At 39.2% G+C, this 27,313-nt stretch overlaps 1 protein-coding gene across 1 annotated transcript in view; it reads left to right on the top strand.

The window, feature by feature from the left end:
* The window catches only part of blmh (bleomycin hydrolase), a 74,991-nt gene that overhangs the window by 25,376 nt on the left and 22,302 nt on the right, over positions 1 to 27,313 (top strand). Inside the window, 5 exon segments of the mRNA XM_052035849.1 lie at positions 8,125 to 8,280; positions 9,579 to 9,737; positions 15,128 to 15,195; positions 17,449 to 17,566; positions 23,915 to 23,984. Coding sequence (XP_051891809.1) covers positions 8,125 to 8,280; positions 9,579 to 9,737; positions 15,128 to 15,195; positions 17,449 to 17,566; positions 23,915 to 23,984 — 571 coding nt within the window.

The raw sequence follows: 27,313 nt of genomic DNA, 5'->3' as shown, positions 1-27,313 counted from the left end.
ACCGTTAGAATAGAAAACCTCCTGTCATGGTTTGGGTGAAGGGAAGTTGTGTGTAAAAAAAAAAAAAAAAAAAAAAAAAAAAAAAAAAAAAAAAAAAAATCCTGTTAGGGCACCCTTCAAAAAAAATAGTTCAGGGGAAAGCTGGCTTGTTTGTAAACTATTTGTAAATTGTGTGTGATTTAACCATGGCAGTTAAAATTATTTTGCTTTGAAAAGACTTCAATTTAAATTAAGAAAAAACCCTGTGATCCTTCAGAGCAAATAAAATATATTTGAAATTTAGTCTCTGTGTTAACAATTCTTATGACTGTCCAATGATATATGGTGCTTGGATGATTCTCCAGTTTATAAGTGGTTCATGAGCTTACAAACATAGTACTAAATATTATCCATTTATAATGTGTGCTTATACCAGTCTTGTCTAAGTGGTGAGACAAATGTGAAATTTAATATTAGACATTGATATATGCTGGGGTGCAAACTGAGACTTGACAGTTCATCAGCTGCTTTGAGGTAAACATCTTAAGCAGCAGGCCACCTTCTGGTGAACACTTATCATGCTTATTTACATTCTGAATTTTTGCACTGAATACTTTTTATAAACCTTTGTCAATATGCTATTACTAATTTGAGAAAAGTTCTATTGATAGAACAAGTCCTTTGAGGATAAAATAATGGCTTGGCGCTGTGGCACTTAAAGCAGTCTACTTTTTGAAAGGTATTTTGTTTAATTTCTGTGTAAACTATCTTATTCGAATCTTGCATCTTTTCACAGGATTGGAGATGTATACTAACATGGCTTCTATTTATTACAATAATATTCTGACAATGATTTTTGTTCTTTTACAAGCACTTGTGCTTTAATTGCTATGAGAACAAAAGAATTCATCAGTGCAGCCCACCATGCACTTTAATCAGTGAATATCGTCTTCACCCCAGGGGCAGGAGGAGGAGAAAATAAAATTAAAATTGAAATAGTCAACAGTGACATTCATCAGAATCAGGTTTATTATCACTGACAAATGTTGTGAACAAAAATTAATGTAAGTTACAAAAATAAATAGTGCAAAAGAGGAATAATGAGGTAGTGTTCATAGACTGTTCAGAAATGTGATGGCGGAGGGAAACCCTCTGCAGAGTGTAACTGTTTAATTACCTGCTATCTGCTGGCTCACTGCTACACAGTTACACAATTCACTGTCTGACATCACCTATCTTCCACTTGTGTAATGTAACTCCATATTCACTTATCAATCTATTAGATTATAACATTTATTTCAGTACATTTTCTACCAGTTGGCTTGTTAAATTTCCACTTCTGTTAAAATAACTAGTTATTCAGTGAATTGGGAGGTGTCCAAACATGTTTGCCAAGTTTCCATTCTTCCCTCATTTTCTGTGGCTGGACAAGTTGTTGAGGGTGTATCACTGCTGAGTCCAAGCCAACATCCATTATCTCGTAGCAGCCACCAGACCAGGCAAGTCACCTAAATTTCCTTGCATGTCTCCTTTCCAGTTGAGTTCTCTGGCCTTCTTGGGACAAAATCAGCTCATCGAACACTGACCAACACAAGGAAGTAGGTCACTCAGCCCCTCGAGCCCATCCCACCATTCAATATGATCACGGCCGATCTATGCTGGCCTGAACCCCTCCTCTTCTGTGCCAGTTCCCCAATTCGTCTGTCTTTCATATATTTAAGGTGGAGACAGATAAATATATCTGATAATGGGGCGTCCACTGCCTTTGGGGACAGGGAATTCCAGTAATTCACTACCCTCAGGAAGGACACTTCCACACACCTTAGTTTTAAATGCCTGGTCCCTTATTTTGCAGGTATGTCCTCATTTGTGATCCTCCCATTAGTGTAAACACCTCAACATTTATCTTCTCAAGCTCCCTTGTGTTTGAAGAAGGTCATCCCTCACTCTTCTAAACTCCAAGCAATAAAACCCCAAACTGTCTGGTCTCTCTTGATAGGACAGCCCTCTCATCCCAGGAATTGGCCTGTGAATCTATTTTGAATGCCTCTCAGTGTAATAGCTGGTCTTCTCTCTTCTTGTCCTTTGGAGTTGCTGAGTGCTTCTGAAATTTTTGGGGATTTTATTTGTTTTGCATTATATTTTGGACTCTGATCCTCCTGGTGTGTGGAGCTTAGTTTTCAGATTTACTGCATTTGCTTTCACAAACTGTGGTCATTGGCACAGCTCACCCATCTATCAGCTTGCTTTAGTAGGTCCCTTTATGCGTCATCATCCCAAAAATGTGGAGACATTTATAAGATTAAACTTGGTGACGGTGCTCCAAGTGACCTGTTGTCCATCTACTTTTATAGTTGTTGTCAATTTGAAGTCAATGCTTTCCATGCAGAGCCAAAATTGAATCTTTAACCTTGCATACAATTAGATCTGCCTGCATTTGTAATAAATAAAATGAAAGCAGTGAATATTTGAGGATTAAAGCAATTACATTTTGAGTGCCTATTTGCGTGGGTGAAAAATAAGTGGGATCATTAATTTCATGTCAGTATTGGGAATGACATTAATTGATACCAGAATGCCCTCTGGAATAGTTTAACTTGTACTTTTCTAAATCCATTTGTCAAGCCCAGTCTTAAGATGACATTAAGAAGTCTTTAGTTGTTTTGTGTGTCTGGCAGTGCACTCAGACATGAAAGGAGAAGCCATTTTTTTCCCCCCCACAGTATGTTCTTCTCAAATCTGCCCAAATATAACACAGTGGCACAGATCACAAATGAGATGTGGTATAGGCAATGATTAGATTCTTTTTGAAGCTTTTCCACAGACTTGTTTTCAATGTGCTTTGTACTTCAGCATTTTAACTTTTGAATGCTGTTGGCTTTATAAATCTGTAGTTTCCAAACTGCCTGCAAGTTATAAACTAACTGCAAATACTCTGTCCATTGCCTTGCAAGGTCCAAAGCTACTTTTCCAAGACTTTGTTTTATTCCAACCCTTCCTCAATTTACAAAAGGTATGTGTTCTGGGAAAACAGGCAGGCACGGTAGTGTAGCAGTAAGCGTAACGCTATTACAGCACTAGCGACCCAGGTTCAATTCTGGCCACTGCCTGTGAGGAGTTTGTACGTTCTCCTCGTGTCTGTGTGGGTTTCCTCCGAGTGCTCCGGTTTTGTCCCACATTCCAAGGATGTACAGGTTAGGAAGTTGTGGGCATGCTATGTTGGCGTCAGAAACGTGGCGACACTTGCGGGCTGCCCCCAGAACACTCTACACAAAAGATGCATGTCACTGTTTCGATGTACGTGTGACTAATAAAGATACCCTGTCTTAAATGTTTTAAGTGAAATTTTGTAAATTGAAGATTGAGTGAAATCCATTTGGTGTAGTGTATTCCTACCCACTGTGTGGCACCTTTATTGAATAAATTGCCAGTACCTTTTGTAGATTGAATACATGCCTTTGAATTGATGCCATTTAAGCAGCAATTTGTAAATCGCAGGCTATCCTTGGGTAATAGACCGGTTCCGTTTTTACAGATGTGCTTAAGTTGATTCTGTCCGTAAGTCGGAAAATACACAAAAATCACTTAATATGGTAACCATACCTCCACATTATTGTAATGAATGGCATCAAAAGCACACAAGATTGATAAGAAAGAACAATTTCTAAAGGTGGGGGGGGGGGGGCAAATTGTTTTGCATTCATAGGAATGAACATGTGTACTTGTATCAGACTTGTGAATTTAATAATATTGTGAGCTTGGTTCATATGTAACAGCTGTCTGTAAATCAGGTGCTTTGGCCTGTAGTTTTTCCAACCTCCTTGAATTTCTTCACAGAAGGCTTCTTTGAAGAAATTTACCCAAAGGGTGTTGGGCTATGGACACTGTTCACCTGAAAGACTATGTGTGTGAAAACTTTAATGGGATCATTTATGAGTGCTTTCTTCACAATTGCCTTGAGACCAGGGTGTGACTTTAAGAAGTTGCACACAAACAATGGGGCTTCTCAGGCAGCTTGTAGCTGACGGGATTGTCACTGGACCATTGCCCATGATTTGCTGTTCGTCAACATCAAAGCAACCACAACTTTGTTAACTCACCTGCTGCCCTTGAACCCCTGCCAGCTGTGTGGATCCTTGGATACCTCTGCCCATTTGTTTTGTAGGAAGATAGTAATATAGTTCTGTGAATTCATGGTTAATGTCTGTAACATTGTGTTTGCTAGTTCAAAGCCAAGACAACAAAGTGCATTAGATGACTGTTGTTGATTACAATTTTCTGGAATCAGATTATTGCTATTACCTATAATTTGCAATGAACTTGCATAGACCCCTGTAGGCTGCTTTGAGGACTCATGTCATTTAAACACTCTTGACCACAATTTCCATGTAGAAAATTTGAAGACCTGGTAATGAACTGTCTGCTCCTTCCCAATTTTACATCATTTTTACATAATTAGACTTAGCTTGGCAGATTGGAATAGAAACTACTAAGGAGTATAATTTTATTTTGTTCCAAAAAATTTGAGAAAACTGATCTATTATAAAACTATTTTCCCATCCTAAAATCAAATTACACAGGCTGCATTTAAATTTAGTGAACTAGTTGAAGTTATTGATAGATTATTGAAGTACAAGATGAGTTTTTATCTTCCCAAATTATTTTGTATAATTAGAGTAATTGACTCTAAAATGGTCATTCCCTTCAGGAAAGGGAGTGGTGCATATACTCCTGTCTACATCCACGGTGCTGAGGTTGAGAGCTTCAAGTTCCTGGGAGTGAACATCACTAATACCCTGTCCTGGTCCAACCATGTAGAAGCCATGGCCAAGAAAGCTCACCAGTGCCTCTACTTCCTCAGGAAGCTAAAGAAATTTAGCATGTCCCCTTTTAACACTCACCAACTTTTATTGATGCACCATAGAAAGCATCCTATCTGGATGCATCACAACTTGGTATGGCAACTGCTCTGCCTGTGATCGCAAGAAACTGCACAGAGTTGTGGACACAGCTCAACACATCATGGAAACCAGCCTCCCCTCCATGGACTCTGTCTATACTACTTGCTGCCTCGATAAAGCAGCCAGCATAATCAAAGACCCTACCCACCCCAGACATTCTCTCTTCTCCCCTCTCCCATTGGGTAGAAGATAAAGCCTGAGGCTCAAGGACAGTTTCTGTCCCGCTGTTATAAGACTATTGAATGGCTCCCTAGTACGATAAGATAGACTCTTGAACTCACAATCTACCTCATTATAACCTTGCATCTTATTGTCTACCACCACTGCACTTTCTTGTTAGCTGTGACACCTTTATTCTGCATTCTGTATTGTTTTACCTTGTACTACCTCAATGCACTGTGTAATGAATTGATCTGTATGAATGGTATGTATGACAAGTTTTTCCTCGGTACAAGAAACAATGGTAGACCAATTTCAATTTCCTCCTCTGCAGCCATTTATAAGACACTGACTGTTGGTTCTTGCTGTGTGTTCTATGCTAGCTTGGGTTATAACAGTGACTACATATCACTAGTACTTCATTAGATATGAAGTGTTTTGAGACATCTATAGGATGTGAAAGATGCAATGTAAGTGCACCTTTTTATATGACCATGTTTAGTGAGAGAAGACAACATTTCCAAATACTATGTGAGTAAATGTACTGGATATGGAGATGAAGGCATCCATAGTCTTGCTGCAGTGTAGAGAAACTTGGCAGATTTTTTTAAAAACTATTTTTGCCTGTTGGGATTGCACAGTTATAGGATGAGTGGTCTGTGAAATTATACTGTTGTTTGAATGCTACTATGATTTCTCTTTGCATTTTTCCTTATGATTTGTCACTGGTTCAATAGATGGCACTTCTGCTTCTGACACAGGAGGTTATGAGTTCAAGTCCCACTCTGGAGACTTAAGCACAAAAAAGTCTATGCTGGCATTCTACTGCAGTGCTCAAGAATCATTGGTACTGTCTTTTGGCTCTTCAAGGTGATCTGGCATGACTTTGAAGGAAGACTTGGGAGTTATCCTTTGTATCCTGGCCAATACTTGGCCCTCAGTTAACATTTCTGAAACAGATAATGTGCCTATTAACACAATATTGATTGTGGGAGCTTGTGTACAAATTGCTTGCCTCATTTCCTACATTGCAACAAAAGCTGCACTTCAGAAAACACTTCACTTGGATGACTTGAAACAGGAGTTAAAGGTGCTTCATAAAAGGGGATCATGATTCTGCGAGCAACCTCCACTAGCACCAACACCACACTAACCACTCTGAGGAAAATGTATTCTGTATGTTTTAGGGTTGTAGAGATGGAACACAGAAATAGGCCCACCAAGTCCATGCCAATGTTGCTGTGAGGCAGCAACTCCTAATAGACTGTACTGTCTTGAAGGGAAACAATTTATTCTAATTTGTGTGTGCTGATTTGGGAATGCCTGTGTTACTGTTTTTGTTTTGTCCTGGACAGTGTTATTACAAATCCCATTGCCTTTTTTATGTTGAATTTTCCAGACAAATTCTTCTTCTCAAACTAATGATTAAATTTTTCACTATTGGAAAGTGCTGCCTGAACCAATTGGGTAACTTTCATTTGAAAGTATAATTTTTGTCACATGGGTGCATAAAAGCGTTTATATTGGTGTTGTAATATAAGAGAAGAAACTGGTGGGTGCATTCTTTATCCCTGTGGTTCCAGCAACTGGGTGCTGCTAGATATTGGAAGTCTTGGAGAGAGAGTGGCCCTGCGATAACTTTGTTCCACACAGGAGCCTACCAGTACGATGCAATTTTCCCAGAACCTACCCAGCACTGGAAAATGTGGGCAGCCAGATTCAAAACATTTAAATGACTAGCACAATCACTTATGTGCAAATTGTCACCTGTAAGAGCAATACCATTAACATCCAATGCTGTTAACACATCAAAAGTGTGTGAACTTCAAAAGCACAAAATAGAGCTGTAAGATGAGTCAATCTTTTTTGTGCAAAAATAAAGGAATAATTGAAAATGTCTTAATGATTTGAATCCTTATTCTAGTTTGCTATTTCTGATGGGATGTGGGTGAAGCTCACTAAACTATATTCACTTTTACTCTGAGTTCTCATTAGATACATAAGAAATAGGAGCAAGAACAAGTCATGCAGTCCCTTGTGCTCACTCCATCATTCAATATCATTATCGTTACCTTGGCACCACTTTACTGTACCAACTTCATATCCATTGATTCCCTTAATATCTACCAATCTCTGTCTTGAATATATTCAGCAACTGAATCTCTTATAACCCTATTAAGAAGAGAATTCCAAAGCTTTGCTATCATTCTGGGTGAAGAAGTTTTTTCTTATCTCTGTTCTGAATGTCCAACCCCCTATTTTGAGACGGACACCCTGGTTCTAGACACCCCAGCCAAAGGAAACATAAACTTGGCGTCCACCTGCCAAGCCCCTTAAGAATTTTGGATGTTTCTACGAAATCATCTTGCATTCTCCTAAATTCCAGGGCATATAGGCCTAGTCTGCTTAATCTTTCTTGTACATGCAAATACCCACCTCAGGAATCAATCTGGTGAACTTTTGCTGTAGTTTCTCTATTGCAAATGTATCTTTTCCTAGGTGGGAGACCAGGCCTGTGCACAATAGAAAATGGGAGAAGTGGTAAGCAATTTGTCTCTTCGAGCCTACTTGTCATTCATTACGATCATGGCTGATCTTGTTTCTGAGTACCATATTCCTGCTCTCTCCCCTACCCTATGATGCATTTTATATCTAGAAATCCACCTACCTTAAATATTCTAGATGTGGTGCCACATTGGAAGTGTTTCCATGATGATAGGTGGAAAATTCTCGGATTTTGACAGAGGGAAGATGACAACAGCTTGGGCACTGGGGACTTCATAAAAATGATCAATGAAACTGCACAACAGATCCTCCACAGATTACATAATGAATGCAATTCAAGATGCCTGCAATGCTGACTGTAGTTTGCACATATATTAAGTAGCCTGGCTGTGAGGCATTCTAAAATATGCTGTAATCTTACTCCATCCATTTGTGGTTGGAATATTTTTGACCAGAATGTTTTCGTTAAGCAGTAGTTCAATTACCTGCCATTGAAGTAAATATTTGCTGTCTATTCCAGATCTTCAGAATCATCAACATTTGTCTGGGCTCGCCCCCTGAAACTTTTACATGGGAATTCAGAGACAAAGAAAAAAACTACCATAAGATTGGGCCAATCACGCCTCTTCAGTTTTACAAAGAGCATGTGAAGCCACTTTTCAACGTGAAAGACAAGGTAGGAGGAAAAAAAATCTGCAGAGTTGTTGAGTGGGTGTGATCACCTTACAGTAGAGGGTATTACTTTTGCTCTACCTTCTCCTTTGAGTGCATTTAAGCACTGACTGCTTAATGCCAATGTTCATTATGATATTAAATTAACAACATTGAAACTAGCCAATTTGAACAGAAATTATCTCTCCCCTCAGGGAGGTTGAGGGGTGATATAATACAGGTCTTTAAAATTTATGAAGGGTTTTGAAAGTATGGATTCAAAGGAAGTGCTTCCATTTGTGTGGAAGAGCAAGATGAGAGACCATCAAAGTAAGAAACCTCTTTACCAGAAGAGCAGTGAGAATGCAGGACTCAGTCAGTAGTTGAAAAATAGCCTGGATGCAGTTGCGGGAGAGGTTTGAGCAGTATTAGTAGTAGTTGGGCTTGAATGACCAGAAGTGATATACAGTGACATTTATACTCCAGTTATCTTCCCCCAAATGCTTTGTCTGACTCCCCTCTTTTAGTTTGCTGTATCTACATCACAGTTTTTTTGGGTTTGACCAGTAATAAAATCATGCTAATGTGAGATTAAAAACAAAGTGCTGGAAACACTTAGCAGACCAGGCAGCATCTGTGGAGACAGAAACTGAGTTAATGTTTCAGACTAATGATCTTTAATCAGAACTGATCACTCGCTTGATTCCTGGGATGAGAATGAGTGAGCTTGCATTCTCTGGCACTTAGAGGAATGAAAGGTGATCTCATTGAAACATAGAAGATTCTTAAAGGGCTTGAGTACATGTTGAGAAGCTCTTTACCCTGCCTGAAGAGTTTGCAACTGGGAGACTTGTTTCCAGGTTGGCCATTTATGGACTGCATCTAGAAGTGAATTCTTCACTCAAAGGGTTGAGAACCTTTGAGATGTTGCTATCCCAGAGGAATAAATTGGAGGTGATGTGGAAGATCACCTGAAGATGACTGTGCTGAATTGTGGAGCAGTCCAAAGGAGCTGTATGCTTTACTCCTCCTTGCATTCCCGTGATGGCGCTTGTTGGTGGAATTCAGAGCACTGGCATATGACAAACACAGTAAAAGAAATCAATGACAGAAAATGCTGAAAGGCATCCAGTGAGTTACTTTATCACACTAGAGCTCCTTAGTGTTGATCACTGTTACCCTAGTGTTAATGATATCAGGCATCAACAAATGGATTTTGGGCAGTTGCAACCAAAATGTTTAGGATTGAGCTTAGTTTTCCATATTTGTTATATTTTGCCAGTACCAATCACTATACTTCAGGATTCTTTATTTGTTTTATAGGTGTGCTTGGTTAACGATCCTAGATCCTTCAATCCCTATGGAAAGTTGTACACAGTAGAATTCCTGAATAACATGACAAATGCAAGGAAGACTTTATACATCAACCAGCCGATTGAGATTTTAAAGCAGATGGCCGCTGCTTCCATCAAAGATGGAGAGGTTTGCATATTTTAAAATGTATCCTTTTTTTTTAGAATTTGTAATGAAATTAAATCATTGACCAAAAAAAACAGTGCAATCTATTCTGATGGAAACCTATGGAAGCAAACACCGGTTGGTAATGGGCAAACCTCCTACAATGCTTGAATTGGCCTCTTAATGTAGATTCTAGGCAAAAACAATTATCTGAAAGATATGAGCATTCCAAAGAGGAAATTTTATCATTTGGGTCTTAGTTGTGTACTTGTATTATACTAATATTTTGCTATTCCAAAGAGGCATCAAGGAAATGTCATTTGGAATTCCACCCTGCTCCTCACCTTGGGTGTGGGGAAAGTATAATGGAGGGCTGGGAACATTGAGCTGTTCATGACCTCACTGTCATGACCTCACTGTCATGGGGAAGTGCAGATCTTCAGGTTGTTGGCTACGATTACCATGTAATTCAGACTTGGAGTTGAGGTGGAGGTAAAATTACAAGTCGATTCTGTATCTGAGTCAATACTGTATTGATCTTTGCAGTTACATTTTGCTGCTGCCCTTGAAGGTTTAAGTCACAAGTGCATTGGAGTTTTGAGAGAAAGCATTATCTAAAATTACATATTTCTGACATTGTAAATAATGATCCAGGTGCATTAACTGATGGTGATTTGTGAAGGATGCTTGACTAAAAGGAGGTTTGTTGATTCTTATTATTCCTGGTGTTGGAATTCCTGTTTGCTTTGTGACTAGAAAGAGGGAGGAGCCATTGACAATAGAGATTTTAATGAAGAAATTGCATCACGTAACACAACATTTACGTGTATGTGCAGTAGAATTTCTTTGCAAAACTGAGTGTGAAGCACAGTCAGGACCGCCAGTGAAGTCCATGGAGCCTGTGATTTTTCATGCAACCTGGGAGCCCAGATGTAGCAGTGTCATCCAATGGCACGAATAGCCCTCCGGACACCTAAACCTTGATTTTCTTCGCCACAGCTGGACCACAGATGGGATAAGCTACTCATGCAGAAATGGACTTTCACAAGACCCCAAACCATACCACTCCACTGTCCGCCCCCCAACCCACTTATGATCAACCACGTCCCACTGATGACCTCTCCCTTAAGGTTTTGATTTCCCCCGAACCCACTTCCCCAAGTGATACCCCGACCCTTAATCCCCCCAAAGGTCAACCATATGTGCCTCCCCTCTTGTCCAGTTCAGTGATTAGTTTCAGTACCTATATGATTTTTGCTAGAGCACCTTCATCATTGGCTTGCTCCATCATTCGGTAAGACCTTTTACCTCGGCACTAGTCTCCTGCCCTAACTCCATAATCCTTGATTCTTTCAGTCACCAAAAATCTGTCAATTTCTTGAATATATTCCAAAACTAAGTATCCACAGCCCCTCTTGGTTAGAATGTTCCAAAGATTCACCGCTCTCTGGGTGAAGAAATTTCTTCCCCTGAATGACCAACCTCTTATTTTGAGACTTTGACCCTTGGATCTTAAAAGCATCAACCCTGTTGAGCTGCATAATAATCTTGTGTTTTAATGAGATCACCTCTACCTCCAGCTGGCATAGGCTTCGTTTGCTTAATCTCTTGTCAGCAAAAGAATTGTCCCCCATTTCCTGAATCAATCTGGTGAACTTGAGCTGTACTCCCTTAATGCAAATATATATTCCTTTAAGTAGGGAGATTACACTTGTACACAATTTTCCAGATGCAGTCTCACCGAGGCTCTATGTGGAACGATATATCCTTACTTGTACATTCAAATCCTCTTGCACTATAGCCAACCTGTCGTTTTCCTTCCTAATTCTTTGCTGTACTTGTGTGTTAATGATTTGTCTACAAGGATCCCAGGTGCCTCTGGACATCAACACTTCCCTATCACTCACTATATTTTAAAAAAAATTCTCTGCATTTCTATTCTCTTGACTTAAGTGGATGCTATGACAATTTGTCACATTGTATTCCTGCTGCCATGTCCTTGCCAATTCACTTATCCTGTCAGCAACCTGCTGAAGCCTCTTTTGCATCCTCCTCACAATCTACCTGGCCTCGTGTCATCAACAGACTTGGGCATCTTGTACTTGTTCCCCTCGTGCAGATCATTGATCTTGATTGTAACAGACTGGGCTCCAACACTAATCCCTTTGTACCCACTCGTCACAGCATTCCATTTTGGTAATGGCCCATTTATTTGTACGCTGTTTCGGTTAACCAATCCTCAAACTATGGCAGTCTATTAACCCAATCTCATGTGCTCTAATTTAGTGTAATAACCCTTTGTTTGGCAATTCACTATTTGCCCCTTAACTATTCTGCTAATTACAAAAAAAACCTCAACAGTTTGTCAAACATAACTTCCTGTTCATCAATCCATGTTGACTCTGCCCAATCCTATTATTATTTCCTTAAGTCCCCGTTACTACTTTCTAAATAGATTTTACCTTTTTTTCTTCTGATGTTGGGTCACCTGGTCTGTAGTTATACATTTTATCTACTTTTTTTAGTATTACATTTGCTAGCTTCCGTTCTGTGGAAACTGTTATAGAATCCGTGAAATTCTCTCTCAGCTCCACACCATTAACTTGTATCCCTTCTCAAATCTACAAAGAGCTTTATACTGAGTTTTATAGAGATGCTGGAATCTGGAGCAACACACACAAAATTCTATACTGTCATCTTCCAAAGGCATGGAATTTTCAGGATCTACCAATTTATACCACCACCCTTCCCATAGAGAACATGGGCAGGAGAAGGTTAATCACAGCTCTGCCTTAGCAGTTAAACATCATGATAGTCACCAAGTAGCTGTGAGCAATTCCCCATAAGCAATATTTGAAGTGTACTTAGCTTCCACCTTTTAGAAGACACATATCATGAGAATACTTGATTTGGTGGAAGCAGAGTCACTGACAGTATTTAAGAAGTGTCGAGATGAGCACCTGAATCACCTCAGTATAGAAGGCAAGTGCTGGAAGATTGAATTAACGTGGATGAGTGCCCTCTGATTGACATGGATGTGGAGGGTTGAATGGCCTGTTTCCATGCTGTGCGACTCTATTACTCTGAATATAGTTGACTGACTTAACATAAATAACAATGTCATTTCTCAGAAATCTCACCAGAACTGTTTCACCTTTTGAGTCAGAAAGTCACACCAATGGTGAATTTAATTTATGCCTTGGGTGATCTCATTTTTCTCTCACTCTCTTGCTGCAGCTCTCCCTCACTCTTTCACACAGACCTATTTCTGCACCTTTGTGTGGGGTATGAGCAGTTCCTCCTGCCTCAAGTTCCCCTACTTCTACTCTTCCGTACCCTTGGGTTGGAGTCACTTCTCAGACCAGAAGATGGCTCTCTAAGATTGAAAACATAATTCTTAACTTCTAGAAATGTCAGTTAGAGGCTAGCTGCTTGATAGACTTCCTAATGATGGTGCTGAAAGTTTAATCAAGGAAAAGTCAGATTTAATTAGAAAATTTCTTCTTGATCATATCAATAGTGAGGCTTTTGTGCAACTGCAACAAGGCTCTTTTTTTTTCTTGAAATTTCTTTATAAATCCTTTTCAAAATGGGATTTGGCATTAAACTCCATTATTTTAGATAAATACTTGTAATAAGATAGTTTCTTTTATTCCCTAGGCTATCCCTTATTCATACACCATGAAAGAGTGGTAGGTTTTAAGCTGCAACCAAAAGGAGACAAGAGGTGGAAAGGTTTTATGAAGAGGTTCCAGAGCTTGGGGGCTTGGCAGCTGAAGGCATATTTACCACTGGAGGAAGTGATTAATTTTGAGGGTGATTAATAGACCAGAATAGGAGGGGCATATGAGTTCTTAGTTAGTACAGGAGTAAAGGGATTTGGAGTTAGTGCAGGAGAGCGATGCTGATGTAATGAGATGGCCATGATTTTATTTAGTGTAGTAGCAGTCACAAGGTACCAAATGGCCATTTCCTGTTTCTATTTCTTTTGTTTATTGCAGCTCCACCTTTTTTATTACACATTTTAAGTTTCTTTTTCTATACTTTATTTGCTTATCACCTAACTGTTGCTGGAGCTTTACAGTTCCCATTCCTGGTGTTCTCCCTACTCACCTTGGTCATTTGCCAGTGTGCACACCTGTAGCCATGACTTCAGTTCCTTCTGTAGCTCTGACCATGACATTGCTGGCACAAACTAAATCTTCTGTGGAAATACTCCAAAATCTCTCTGACAGAGAGCCCTGATAACACAGAGATGCAGTCAGCAGAGCTGCGCCCTGCTATTCACCTCACCTAATGATTAAAAGCAAACAAAACTATTTTCATTTGTATGATAAAGTAGTAATAAATCTCTAAATGCTACAGTTGTCAGCCTTGGCTAGGCAGGTAGTAGCCTTGTACTGAATAGAAACGTTATTAGTTGAAGATTTAATCTATAGATCCAAATTCAAGATCTAAGCTGACTTTGTTCCATAGAACCATACGGCACAAAACAGGCCCTTCGGCCCACCATGTTGTGCCGTCCATCAAACCACCCTTATACTAACAGGCCCTTCGGCCCACCATGTTGTGCTGTCCATCAAACCACCCTTACACTATCTAACCCTTTCCTCCTGCATATCCCTCTATCTCACATTCCTCCATGTGCCTATCCAACAAACTCTTGAACCTGTCCAATGTATCTGCCTCCACCACCACCACCCCGGGCAGTGCATTCCATGCACCAACCACTCTCTGGGTGAAAAACCTCCCCTGACATCTCCCCTGAACCTCCCACCCATAACCTTAAAGCCATGCCCTCTTGTCTTGAGCATTGGTGCCCTGGGAAGGAGGCGCTGGCTGTCTACTCTATCTATTCCTCTCAATATTTTATATACCTCTATCATGTCTCCTCTCCTCCTTTTTTCCAGTGAATAAAGCCCTAGCACCTTAAGCCTATGCTCATATTCCGTACGCTCTAATCCAGGCAGCATCCTGTTTAAATCTCCTCTGCACCCTCTCCAACGCCTCCACATCCTTCCTATAATGCGGCGACCAAAACTGAACACAGTACTCTTAAGTGTGGTCTAACTAGAGTCGATAGAGAGCACAGAAAGAAAGTTAAAATCAGCACAGCATTTTGAGAGATTCCATTGTTCAACTGTAACAGTTGTTATACCTAACAGGGCAGATGGGTCTCAGCTTATGTAAATTTTTTTGAAGAAGCTCGTGAGTGTTCTTTATTTCTGGTCAATGTTTATCCTTCTTCCAACACTAAAACAGGTTGTGCAAATTGACATGTTTCCTGCATTGCAACAATAATTTCATTGGAATACTTCATTGGCAATAACTCTTTGGTATATCATGAATGGTGCTATAAAATTGCAACTTCTTTTGTCCATTGACTAATCTTGTTAATGATCTTTACTTTTTAGGCAGTCTGGTTTGGATGTGATGTAGGCAAACAATTTTGTAGCAAGCTAGGAATCAATGATCTCAATATGTAAGTATAAGACTGAGATAAAGTTGCGGTGTATGGATTAAAAGTAGCACAATCCAATATTTAAATTAAAAAACAGAAATTCTGGAAACACTCAGCAGGCCAGACAGCATCTGGGGAAGGAGAAATTGAGTAAAAAATATTTAAACTCAAAGACTCTTCATCAGAGTTGGGAAAGGGAGAAAACAACTTGGTTTTAATTTGCCGAGGAAGAGAAGAAAGGATGGTTACGAGAAAGGAATAAATTGGATCGGGTGAAGCCAGGATTGCCATGGAGAAAAGCTTTAGATGTCATCCAATAATGAGGAAATGGGGCAGTTAGAAAGTGACAGTACAAACAAAGGATCGTAAAATGTTGCAAAATATGGGATCGTAGAATATGCCCAGCAGGTTGGGCTGTACTAATGGAGAGAGAAAAACTGAGCCAATGTCACAGATGAATGACTTACAGTAGATATGACCAGTTCTGATATGGCCAGAAAAACAAGTTGCCTGGAGTTACAGAATGCAACCTTCCAGACTCAATATTGAAATATTACCAGATGGATGATGAGATGCTGTTCCTCAAGCCTTTGTTGGACCTCAACAGTACAAAAGGCCATAGATGGATGGTTTGGAGTGTGAGTGGGATAGAGAATTAAATTGGCATGCAATAGGAAGCTCAATGTTGCCCCATGAACTGAATGCAGATGCTCCTTGAAGTGGTTACCCTATCTGAATATAGTTTCTCCATTGTAGAGAGACCACATTGTGAGCACCAAATACACTTCACCAGATTGGAAGCACTGCTTTATCTGGAAGGATTCTTGAATCCTTGGAAGGTGGGAAAGTGCCATAAAAAGAGTGATTGGTGGGGATGGAAGAGTGGACCAGGAAATTGAGGGAAATCCTGAAAGGGGAGGGGAAGATGTCTGTGATGGTGGAATCTTGTTGAAGTTGGTGCAAATTACAAAGGATGAGCCATTGAATGTGCAGGCTGGTGGGGTGGAAGTTGATGACCAGGGCATATTTGACATACAGTAATTTCAGCATACATCTATTTCAGTTGTCCTAATTACATAAGTTATGAGCATTACTATTTGATCCCAAAAGCTTTTGAAATATTTTCTATTTCTTCACTGCCAGCCACATGTGAAGAGCTTTCCCTTAAAGTCTAGGGATTTGGATTTGTTCTGAAACCTCTTCAGTAACTTTCATGCTCCTGTTTTAAAGCCTCCCAGCATCTCCAAATTTTATTTTTACATTTATTGAATAATGGAGTTTAGATTTCACATCTATAAGCTCATCGTGCCTTTCCTTAATATCAGAAAACTAAGAAGTAAAATTATAATTAGGCACTTTCTAACTACAGTTCTACTACCACCTGAGCCTGTTTGGAATCTTCCTCTGTTTTAACATCAAGACCATTCCTATAGAGTTAGTGAAGGATACACCCCACAGACCCTTCGGCCCATCGAGAATGCACCAACCAGTGGCTAATTAACTTATCAACGCATGTGGTCACGGAGAACGCGCAAGCTCCACACAGGCAGCACCTGAGGTCAGGAGTCACTGCTCTTTAATAATATTCCCTGATGTTTCTACCCTAAGCAATAGAACTTGAGTGCTTTGTAACAAGGTGAGGATTTGGATAAGGAAACGAAAGAGGATTTAATTAAAATCAAGCAAAATGATGTTTTTAATTATGTTTCACTACTTTTTTTGATGCAAACATATACTTTTTGTATTTTGTAACCCCAACTAAGAGAAAGTTTTATGAAACAATATAGCAAAAATGTGATTTTAAATTCCTTTTGTCATTTCAAACAGAATGCCTGTAATAAATGAGTGGAATTGGAGTTTACTACTTGTAAATGCAGACCGTATAAGTTTAAAATAATAAATAATGTCAGTTTTAGTGGAAAAATTTCTGCCTATGTGATTAATGCAAAAGTTTTAACTAATGTATCACAAATTTATGCTTGGCACCAATCTTTACAATTTCTCGGCTAAGAACTTTTTTGAGTTAAGTGTTTTTGATTGTTGATGCAAGTTCTGCTGTGGATGAACATTCCCACCTGTTCGCAGACTGAGCAAGGGAAAATGGATATTATTAGCACAGGCTTCACAAGAATATCTTCTTGTAAAGAAAAGGAATGCATAGCTACAAAGAAGCAGACTAGTTATAGAAGCAAGACCAAATGATGGCAAAAATAAACACTACTTCAAAAAAATAAAAATGTCTTGGCATCTCTCAGAAATTTCAATATTTTGCAGTCTGAACCGAGAGCTACTGTTTGGAGTTAGTCTGAGGAATTTGGGCAAAGCAGAAAGGCTGATGTATGGCGAATCACTGATGACACATGCTATGGTTCTAACTGGTTTCTCTGAAAAGGTAAGTTGCATTCTGTGGTTAGCTGCTCCCTGCAGGATTTGTTGATGTTGATGACTGGGTCTGTCCAGAGACATTTGATTTGTAGTGATGCTTTTCAAAGAGAAGGGAAATACTGCAAAAGCCACAATTGCACACACAATAGAATGCATTCTTCTAACAGAAGTTAAGATATTAGTTTTGAAGTCTGGCTCTTGCACATTGCTGCTGCGTACTTTCAGCTTCACAGAAGTGGGTCTGGTTTGTAAATTTGCAAAGATTGGATGTGGCCATCATAAAAGTGTACAGTTGAGCAAGCCTATTGTGCAGCTGTTTGAATTTAAGAATTTTAAATTTTAATAATTTGTCCAAAGTTCCTCAGTATACCTTTGTAATTTGCATGTTATTGTTGCTTACTTGATTGCCTAATTTTGATGCATTTAAAATCAGTAATTTGACCAATTCTTTGTGAATGTACCTTGGATGCCCTTTTCCTAGTATTTGCATAAACCAAATAGACTGAGTAAAACACAAAAGCTACAGCCTCCTTATTACAACATTTGCTATTACTCACTGACTCAAAAATACAGTACCAAGTACTGTAAATGTGTAAAGAAGAACCTCACGCAGTCTGGCTCTTGACAGCAGTATTGGAGAGGAGATAACAAAGCACAATGTAAAAGGCTATTAAATAAAAGCCTTCAGTGAGTCACAAAATGGGAAGTTAAAAATGATACTGTTTTTCATTAAAATCACTAAACTAATTATGAGTAAAAATAAACTTCAAAGACCATTCACAAACCAGACTCTATTAGGAAATATCATTCTCAATTTAATGTTTCAATAATGGTAGGCATATTACCACTTGCCATTTCAATAAGGTTTCTTAAAGTCTATTGCAACATGTACCTATTTGCATTAATATCTTCCAAATATTTCTTGAAGTGATTTTGCAATGACTTCAGAACCTGAGAATCTACTTTCTGCTCTCTTGTAGACAAATCTTCAACACAAAATAAACTAGGACCAGTGACCACCTTAGGCCTTTTAAGACTGGGGTTAGAAAACACTTCTAAATTTCTACCATCCTGTGTTTGTAGAAATTCTTTTCAAAAGGGGTCAATTTATTAATTTTAAATCTGAGATTGATTTTCTGATAACCCAAGGTATTAATGTATTGGAGGAAAAGACCTATTTGAAGTGAGGTCACAAGTCAGCCAAGACCTTTGTGAATAGCAGAACAAGCTTGAGACTACTCTTAAGTTCTCCAAATATTTGCCTTTTGTTTTCCACCAAGCCAATTATGTTGATTTATAGTTCTTTATGGAGCCAATAATACAATGCCTTTCTTAAATTTCTCCACATCCTTAATTTTTCTGGACTGATTGAGAGCATTCCGAGTGAGGTTGATGCCTAAAACCCATCTTATTTTCATACCACACTGCAAGCTCGAAGAAATTTCAAATTAGCTTGTAGTTTTTTATTATTGAACATTTCCAGATTAATTTCTTCATCTGAAGAAGAGACACATGTTCGGAGATAGAATTGCAGACCCTGATTTTGTGCGAGTCTGCTGTGCGAGGGATTGGCAAGTCACACTTGTAATGAATCAAATGACGCCACCTTAGGACTATAACCTATTTGAGTTAGTACCTTTTATGATCAGCTCAAGTAATTGACTCAAATGCATAAAGACATTAATGTAATTAATTAGCGTCACCAGTTTTGTATCAGTCAACGGTGACCATCTGGTTTGTGGACCTGTAAAACCCATATACACATTTGTATTGGGATGCAGACTTTAATGTAAGCAGATCTATTTTATTTTTGTGTTCGTTTACCCAATGACCTTTTAGTGTTTGTAGATGATGTTATCATTAATTACACCTTGCAGCTTTAGTAGAGTGCTCATAGTGAGTACATAACCAAAACTCACCACCCAATAAGCACAGTGGTTCTGTTATTGGACCAGTAACCGAATGGACTAAACCAAAGGTTATGAGACACAAATTTAAATCCCATCATGGCAGTTCATATATTTAGTTAAACCATAGAACCATACAGCACAAAACAGGACATTAAATTTATCTGGAATGAGAAAGCTGGTAACAGTAATGAAGAAACTCCTGCGTGATCGTAAAACTCATCTAGTTTAATCATGTCCTTTGGCTCCTACCTGTTCTGACCTAATTGTGACCTCAGACCAACAGTTTTATTGATTCCAAATTGTCCTGTGAAATGGTACTGATTTTATGGGCAATAATGGATGGACAATAAGTATTTCCTTGCTGGTACAGAAAGCCATCTAATGCATGGAGAAAGAAATAATTTTAGACAAAATAAAAGCACTCCAAGCGTGCACTGTAGTAGCACAATAGGTCACACACTGAAACATGTAAGACTAGGTTCAAATCTGGCCCATTCTGATGGGGTGAAACTCAGTCCACTTCTTTGGCTGTCCAGTAAAGATGGAGTAAACATCAATAGTGTTCGTACTTCAGACTAAGTGGGCACTCTCTGTGTAAAGCAACAGGTGTGGGGAAACAAGAAGGCAATGGTTCTCAACCTCCTACACTGGTGGCCTCCCCTGTCCCTAAGTGTGGCTTTTTTAAAAAAAAATAGCTGCCCCTGCCCTAACCCCCCAACACCACTCAAGCCAAGCATGTTGTTCATAGTTAATACCTCACAATTCAAAATGAATCTGCCTTCTCCCTACCCACTCCCATGCAAAACTCACTCTACTTTATGTCACCACTACAATCAAGTTTGCTCTCAACCAGGAACCGTTAAACAGAGCAAAAAACAAACTGCTGGAGGAACTCAGTGGGTCAAGCTGCATTGGTTGGTGGTGGGGGTGGGGGGGGGGGGGGAGGAGAGAAGAAATTGTTACATCTCGGGTTGAGACCCTGCATCAGGACTGAGAGTAAAGGGGGAAAATGGCTAGTATAAAGGAGAGAGGGAGGGGTGATCTAGGGCCCTGTGATAGGTGAACTGAGGAGGAGTGAAGGACGATGGCGGCGGAGGGGGAGGCGTGTGGGGGTGGGTGGAGTTGGGAGTCAGGCAGGAAAATGATAGGTGGAAACAGACAAGAGGAAAAAAGGGCAGGATGGAGCCAGGTGGAGAGGGGAGGGTGAAGATGGAGGCTGGAGGGTGACACAAAGGCTACGTGCTGGAATCTGATTAGAATGGAAGGTGATAATGGGAAATGTTTAAGGGAGAGATGAAGGGCAGATGAAACCAGATGGGGGAAGGAATACAATGGGTGAAGTGTGTGGGCGGTAGATGGATGGAACCAGGAGGGGAAATGAGATGAAAATGGGTGATAGGAGGTCCTGGGGAGGTGGGGGGGGGGGGGGGGGGGGGGGGGGGGTGGTATGGAAAGGGGAACAAATGGGAGGACAAGAGGTGGATCAGGAGAGAGAGGGGGGAGCACAGGAGGTATCAGTTACAATTTCTTCCCCCTCTCCTCTTTATACTGGCCATCTTCCCTCTCCACTCAGTCCTGATTCAGGGTCTCAACCCAAATAGTCGATTATTCCTTCCTCCCCCCCCCACAGATGCTGCTCGACCTGCAGAGTTCCTCCAGCAGTTTGTTTTAAGCTCCAGATTCCAGCATCTACAGTCTCTTGTGTCACTGTTAAGTAGAATGCAACTGCAGCACCAGGCAGAAACCAACCCCTGGTGCCAAGTTGGTCCTGCACACAAACTCTTCACAATTCCCAGTCTAATCTGAAGCTACAACAATCCTCTCAAGTATATAAATGCTGTCCAGGAGTGAAGGTACAGGATACAATTAGAATACTTTTTGAAATAAATACAAAGTCAGAAATGTAACTTTTGAAATGCTAGATTTGTACATCTTGGAGCAGAGGCATTGCTCCTTGCAATCCCCAGCATGATAGCCTTGTAACATTCCTGAGGGTTTGCGGACAACAGTTTGAGAGCCACTGGAGTAAAATGACCTTCATCAAGCCTTGAGATACTGTATCCACAGCCTGGAAGATCTTGGTGCTCACACTGGGCATTTGAAAGAAACAGTCATTTCCTTGACACTAATGATCCTCGCCCCAATGAACACAAAAATATCATACAAATGTATGAATTAGAAGTAGCAGTACATCACTTAGCCTTTCAAACTTGTTCTGTCATTTAATATGATCACAGTTGATGTGATCATGTCCTCAACTCTGCATTCCTGTCTGCCAGTGGTAACCTTTTGCCCTTTGCTTACAAGCATCTGTCTCTGCTTTAAAAAGATTCTGTTTCCACTGACCTCTGAGGAAGACAATTCCAAAGAGTCATAACCCTCTGTGAGAAAAAGAAAATCTCATCTGTATCTTAAATGAATGATCCCTTATTTTCAAACCATTTTTGATTCTTCCAGAAGGGGAAGTGTTCTCTTCACATCCATCCTGTTAGGACCCCTCTCACTCACAAACTCCAGATACAAGCCTAGCCTGATCAAACTTTCCTCTTTTAAAACAATACACCAACTCCAGGTATTAATCTTGTAAAGTGTTTTTGAACAGGTTCTAACATATTAACATCCATCCTTAAATAAGGAGACTAAAAATATACATTATAATCAGAAATTCATGATTGAAGCTATAATGAATTTGAAACAGAATTTTTAAAAAATTATGGTATGAAGTATGTGCAAGGACGTCACCATGTCTTTTGCTTTTTGTGTGTCTTTGTTTTGTAGCACAGTTGGAACTGCCTGCCATGGCAGTCATTCGTGCTCCATTTAAAAGGGAATTAAACTAGTACCAGATAAATACAGGTAAAATGTACATTCAGTTAAACAGAAGCTGTTTCTTTAATCTTAGATACTGCAGAGCTTTGTCACAACATTGTTATAAGCCATTGTTAATACTGGTTAAATCATACTTGGTGAAAGATTTCCTGAATGTTGTCTTTAATCGCTGTTTGATAACCTTGTATTTGCATCTGACACGAGTATGAGGCTTTAAAGTCAATTTATTAATAATTAAATATCTGAGGGATTTTCAAAGCTCTGTTTCCACAGTCAATGCTACAGAATCAGGCAGATTTGCATTGTGGCAGGAATTTTTTTCCCTACATTTTTCACCTCGTTGTCCACTTTGAACAGAAACTACTACAATATGCACCTCCCTTTTGTCCCTTATTTGTTATTAATAAATGGAATGTAAAAATGTTTTATACCCACACTGGGCAAAAGAAGTGGTAATTAAAGAGAAAAATTTTAGAAAATTGATCACCAAGTTTGATGCAACCAGCAATAATTAGTAATAGTGGATCATGTAATCTATTTAGTTTCTGCTGTTTTGTGTGTTTTATTACAATGTTGTGACAAAGCTCAGAGATTTTTTTAAGGTTAAAGGTTCCTCGAAACAAAGTGGATCATCTCTTCCTGTATCTGTCCTGTTCCCACTAAACTGCTGATGATCCAACTTCACTTCTCGCCCTAAACTAAGTAACCCCAGTCTTTAAAAATTACAAAAGTTCTGAATGTTGCAAATTTACTTGGGTTGAATTAAGTTTCGGTTCAAATCTAAGTGCCATTACTCTCCAGTTTTTCTATTACAAAGTGAATTCAGGTACTGTTGGGCATACATTTTGATCTTGTGTTCAGGTTTCCATTCTGTAACACGCTGAATGCCAGGCAATCCAAAGCAACACAAGCAAAGTCATGGATGAGAAAACCTATTTGACCCATCAAAGCTCATTTCACTGGGTCAATGAGCTTGGGTAAATAACACTCGATGTAGCATACCTTGGCAGCTTCAATCTGATGCCTAATAACTTGTCACACAGTTGTTCTCATTTCAGATTCACAATTTCCATCAGGTTTGACCACAATTCCCAGTGAATATATTCTTTTAGTCATTTAAGTCTTTGAATTAGGAATTGAAGCCAGTCCAATCACAAAATATTCCTGTGTGAAAGTGGGATTTAAGCTTCACAATTGTTTTGCAAAGTTTGTTGATTCCAATGTGATCTGAAAGGAAAATTATAAAGGTGTATATAAATAGGGAAGGGGTGGAAATCACAACTTTAAGATGAGCATAAATCGTACTAAAATAGTTTTGCTGTAATGTTAAAAAACCAAAATATAAGAAGGATTTAATAACTCGTTCACTATGGAAATTATGCTTGATGTCAACCTAAGGTGAATGTCAACTGCAATCATACAGCTAGAATGGATAGAATTCAAATTGCACACATTTTCAAGATATTTCCACATGCATACTGTTTCTATTGTTTCTACTGTAAACTTGCATGCAAGTCAACTGTTATATTATTCCCAAACTACTTATTCATTAAATTAATGCACATTGAATAACACTGCTGAAAATCTTGCTGATGATTGTGTATTTTGGCACACAGGGTGAAAATGAAGTAGAGTTTGAAAAATGGAGAGTGGAAAATTCATGGGGAGAAGAAAGTGGGAACAAGGGTAAGTTTCCAATATATAAAAGTTGACCAGAATCTCACTGTTTGAATCCTGATAAAAGTGTAGCTCTTAAAACCAATGTTGTGTTTGGATCAGGATAATCAGAGCAAAAGCAATAATTTGATGCTATGTTGAGTGGAAAACTACACCACAATTAGGAACCTGGTTTCTGTAGACTTGCATGAGAAGTTTTCAAATTGTTATTTTTGGAACGTTTATACAGTTCATTAACAGATCATATGCAATGGAAGTAATGTTCATCAGTGGTAATTAAACCAATGTTGTTTATATATTGATCTTTTTTGGGAAATTACTTTGTGTTCTTTAATATTTGATCCTTTACCTTCTATAAAGTGTTCCAAGTAAATCAAAGTAGAGTAGTTAACTTAGCCTCTTGAGCCAGTTCTACTACAAAAAGGTGGTTCTTTATCCTAATTTCATACAGCCTACTTAATTTCCCTGCCTTAAAAAAAATCACCTATTATGGTTTTGACAGTTTCAATTAAGTTAACCTTGAGAGCTTTTTGCAAAAAGTCCCATCTTTTCATTGCACTTTCTGACATTGCCTGTGACAGAAATTCACCCCACCCCACATTCGCCACTTTAAACTGCCACCAGTGAAGTCTCCAATGATTACCCCAATCCACTGCTCACTTAGCCAACAGCTACCCTCACACACATGCCCACCACGTCCTCCTGTCCCACCCCTTCCCCCCCCCACTTTTTTCCACCTCCTTTACCTCAACCCCACCGATTTTTGTTTTGTAATTGAGCAAAGAGTTTTCTATTTCAGTGTCTCCGATTACCTTAAACAAATTCTCAAAGGTGCCCAGATTTATCAGGATTGTAAATCAGTATTTAATTTTTTGAAATAGCTCTGAACTATAGATGATCTTTGTTGGTGCGACCTGATCAGATGACTTGATCACTGGAGGGTTTGCAAATCCTAATATATAGAGGGCTACAGTTGGGCATGTAATAGAAAGTTTATCAGTGTTTAATTTGCCATTCTAACAGCTTACCTCATCAGCATTATCTGTGAGCTGAACTGATGGGCTGCATCTGTACTCTAATTTGGGCTTACTATTTAACCACAATTTAACAGCACATACACACACACATGCATAAAATCGGAGCAAGAGTAGGAAATCAGACCCTTCAAGCCTGTCCTTCCATTTAATATGATCATGGCTTAACGATGCTGACCTCAACTCCTCTTCTGTGCTATTCCTCCATACCCCTCTTGCTCAATCTATCAAATATTTATCCACTTCAAATACTTATTCCTTATATTTGAATAGTGCAAGTGAGCCTCAAACCTACAAGAAAGGAAATACATTGTGTCATAAGTAGAGGGTGCTGAACATGCACATCTGGCTATCTGAATCTCACAGTACTTTCCTTTTAGAGTTACTTAAGCAAGTGTTGGAAATACAAGTCTACCCACTTGAACTCAAAAGGTTAATGGCAGAATCACCATTGATAGTTTTTAGGGTAAATTGGATTCATGCTATGCGTCCATTTCAACAATGAACATAATGTTAAACAAATTGTCTTGTGGCATTTTGCCTTAAGTGAACTGAACTTATCAGACTTGGCATAATGAAACCCATTAACTAGTAATTTGTTCAATAATGGCAATTACTGGTGCTCCCTGTATAACAGATTAAAGTACTCTTTGCCCCTGCTAATATACTGTGCTGACAGATTCTCCTACAGCCATTCAAGAAAATCTTTGAAAACAGTTGTAGAGCTCGTTAAAAAGGCATACAGGTTACTTCCTTTTATTGTCTAAGACAGAATATTTGTGAGCAAATAATTCATACAATAACTGTATAAAAGGTTAGGTCACAAGTTGACTGCTGATACTGTAGGATTGTGATTAGCAATAGAGAGGGCTCAAAGATTTGTGGGAGTTTGCAACCAATATAAAAGTTTAGTTGTGAGGAAAGATGTGTTAAGCAGACCTCATTTCTGTGGTCAAAGTCAAAGAATAGAAACTTTTCATTGCACTAACTGATCTCCTGAACATAATTTCATGAATTATTACTTCAATTTCAGCTTTTCACTGAAGTGTTTTATATACTGAAGGTCCAAAATGATAACAACCTTTGCTATCAAGGATTATGTGTTGGTGCATTGGAATGGTTATAACTCAAAATAGAAGCAATGAATTATCCAGGATGCAAGATTTTTGCTCAGTGTATCTGCAATTGGTCCAGCTCATATCCATCTTCAAGGTATCATTGAAGAGGTTGCAAATAAATCTGTCTCTGGTCAAGCTGGTCCATTAAAACATTTGATCTACCCAACTGTGTGGGAAATTACCCAGGTATGTCCTGCTTACAAAAAGCAGGACAAATCAAAACTGGTTAATTACTGCCAAATCAGTCTATTCACAATCATAAGCAAATTGATGGAATATATCATTGACCATGCAGTTAGGGGGCACTCTATCACCAGTTACCTGCTCCCCAACATCCAGTTTGAGTTTTGCCCGGATGACTGGGCTCCAGAGTTCATCACAGCCTTTCACCAAGTATAAACCAAAGAGCTGAATTTCAGAGGGGATGACTTGGCATTGACATAGCTTCAGACTAAGCTTGTAAGGAGTCCTGGTAAAACTGAAGTGATAATAGTGGTTGCCTTGCAATGAATTACTCAGCAAGGCCAATCTGATAGGAACTCCCAGACCCTCGATTTTTGCCACTAAGAAGGATGAGAGTTCAGGTGCATAGGTGTCTTGAGGTGTACCAGTATGTGTTTTCCTTCATTCTGACTTGGAAATACATCAACATTCCTCATTCGTCACTCTGTTTACATCCTGAAACTTCTTACCCAACTGTACTGTGAGTACCTTTACCAGAAGGACTGCAGTAGTTCAGTGTTGTTGCTCAGCACCTTTTTCTCAAGGGCAATAAATGCTGACCTCACCGGTGATGTCAAGATTTGGGAGAGAAAAAATGAAAGTGGTTTGTTTTCAAACTTTATTAATATAATTTGAGGAGCACAAACAAATTAGTTTAAAAAAAAGGCCAAATGGCAATAAAATCCCTGGGTCCTGCAGCCTGTGTCCCAGTGTATCGAAGAAGGTAGCTATTGGAGATGGTGGATGTGTCGATTTTTATCTTCCTAACTTCAATAGATTTTCATAGTGGAATGTAGCAAATGTAACCCCACCGTTTAAGAAGAAAACACAAGGAGAGCAGTTAGCCTGACATAAGCTTCAGGGAAAATAGTGGATCCTATTGTTGAGGAATTGGTAACAGAGCACTTGAAAAATAATAAAAGGATGGGGCAGAGTTTATGTGGATTTATAGGAGGGAAATCAT

This window comes from Pristis pectinata, chromosome 21 (assembly GCF_009764475.1).
Source record: "Pristis pectinata isolate sPriPec2 chromosome 21, sPriPec2.1.pri, whole genome shotgun sequence".
NCBI lineage: Eukaryota > Metazoa > Chordata > Chondrichthyes > Rhinopristiformes > Pristidae > Pristis > Pristis pectinata.
The sequence above is the reverse complement of the archived record's forward strand: the minus strand, read 5'-3'. Positions and strand labels throughout refer to the sequence as shown.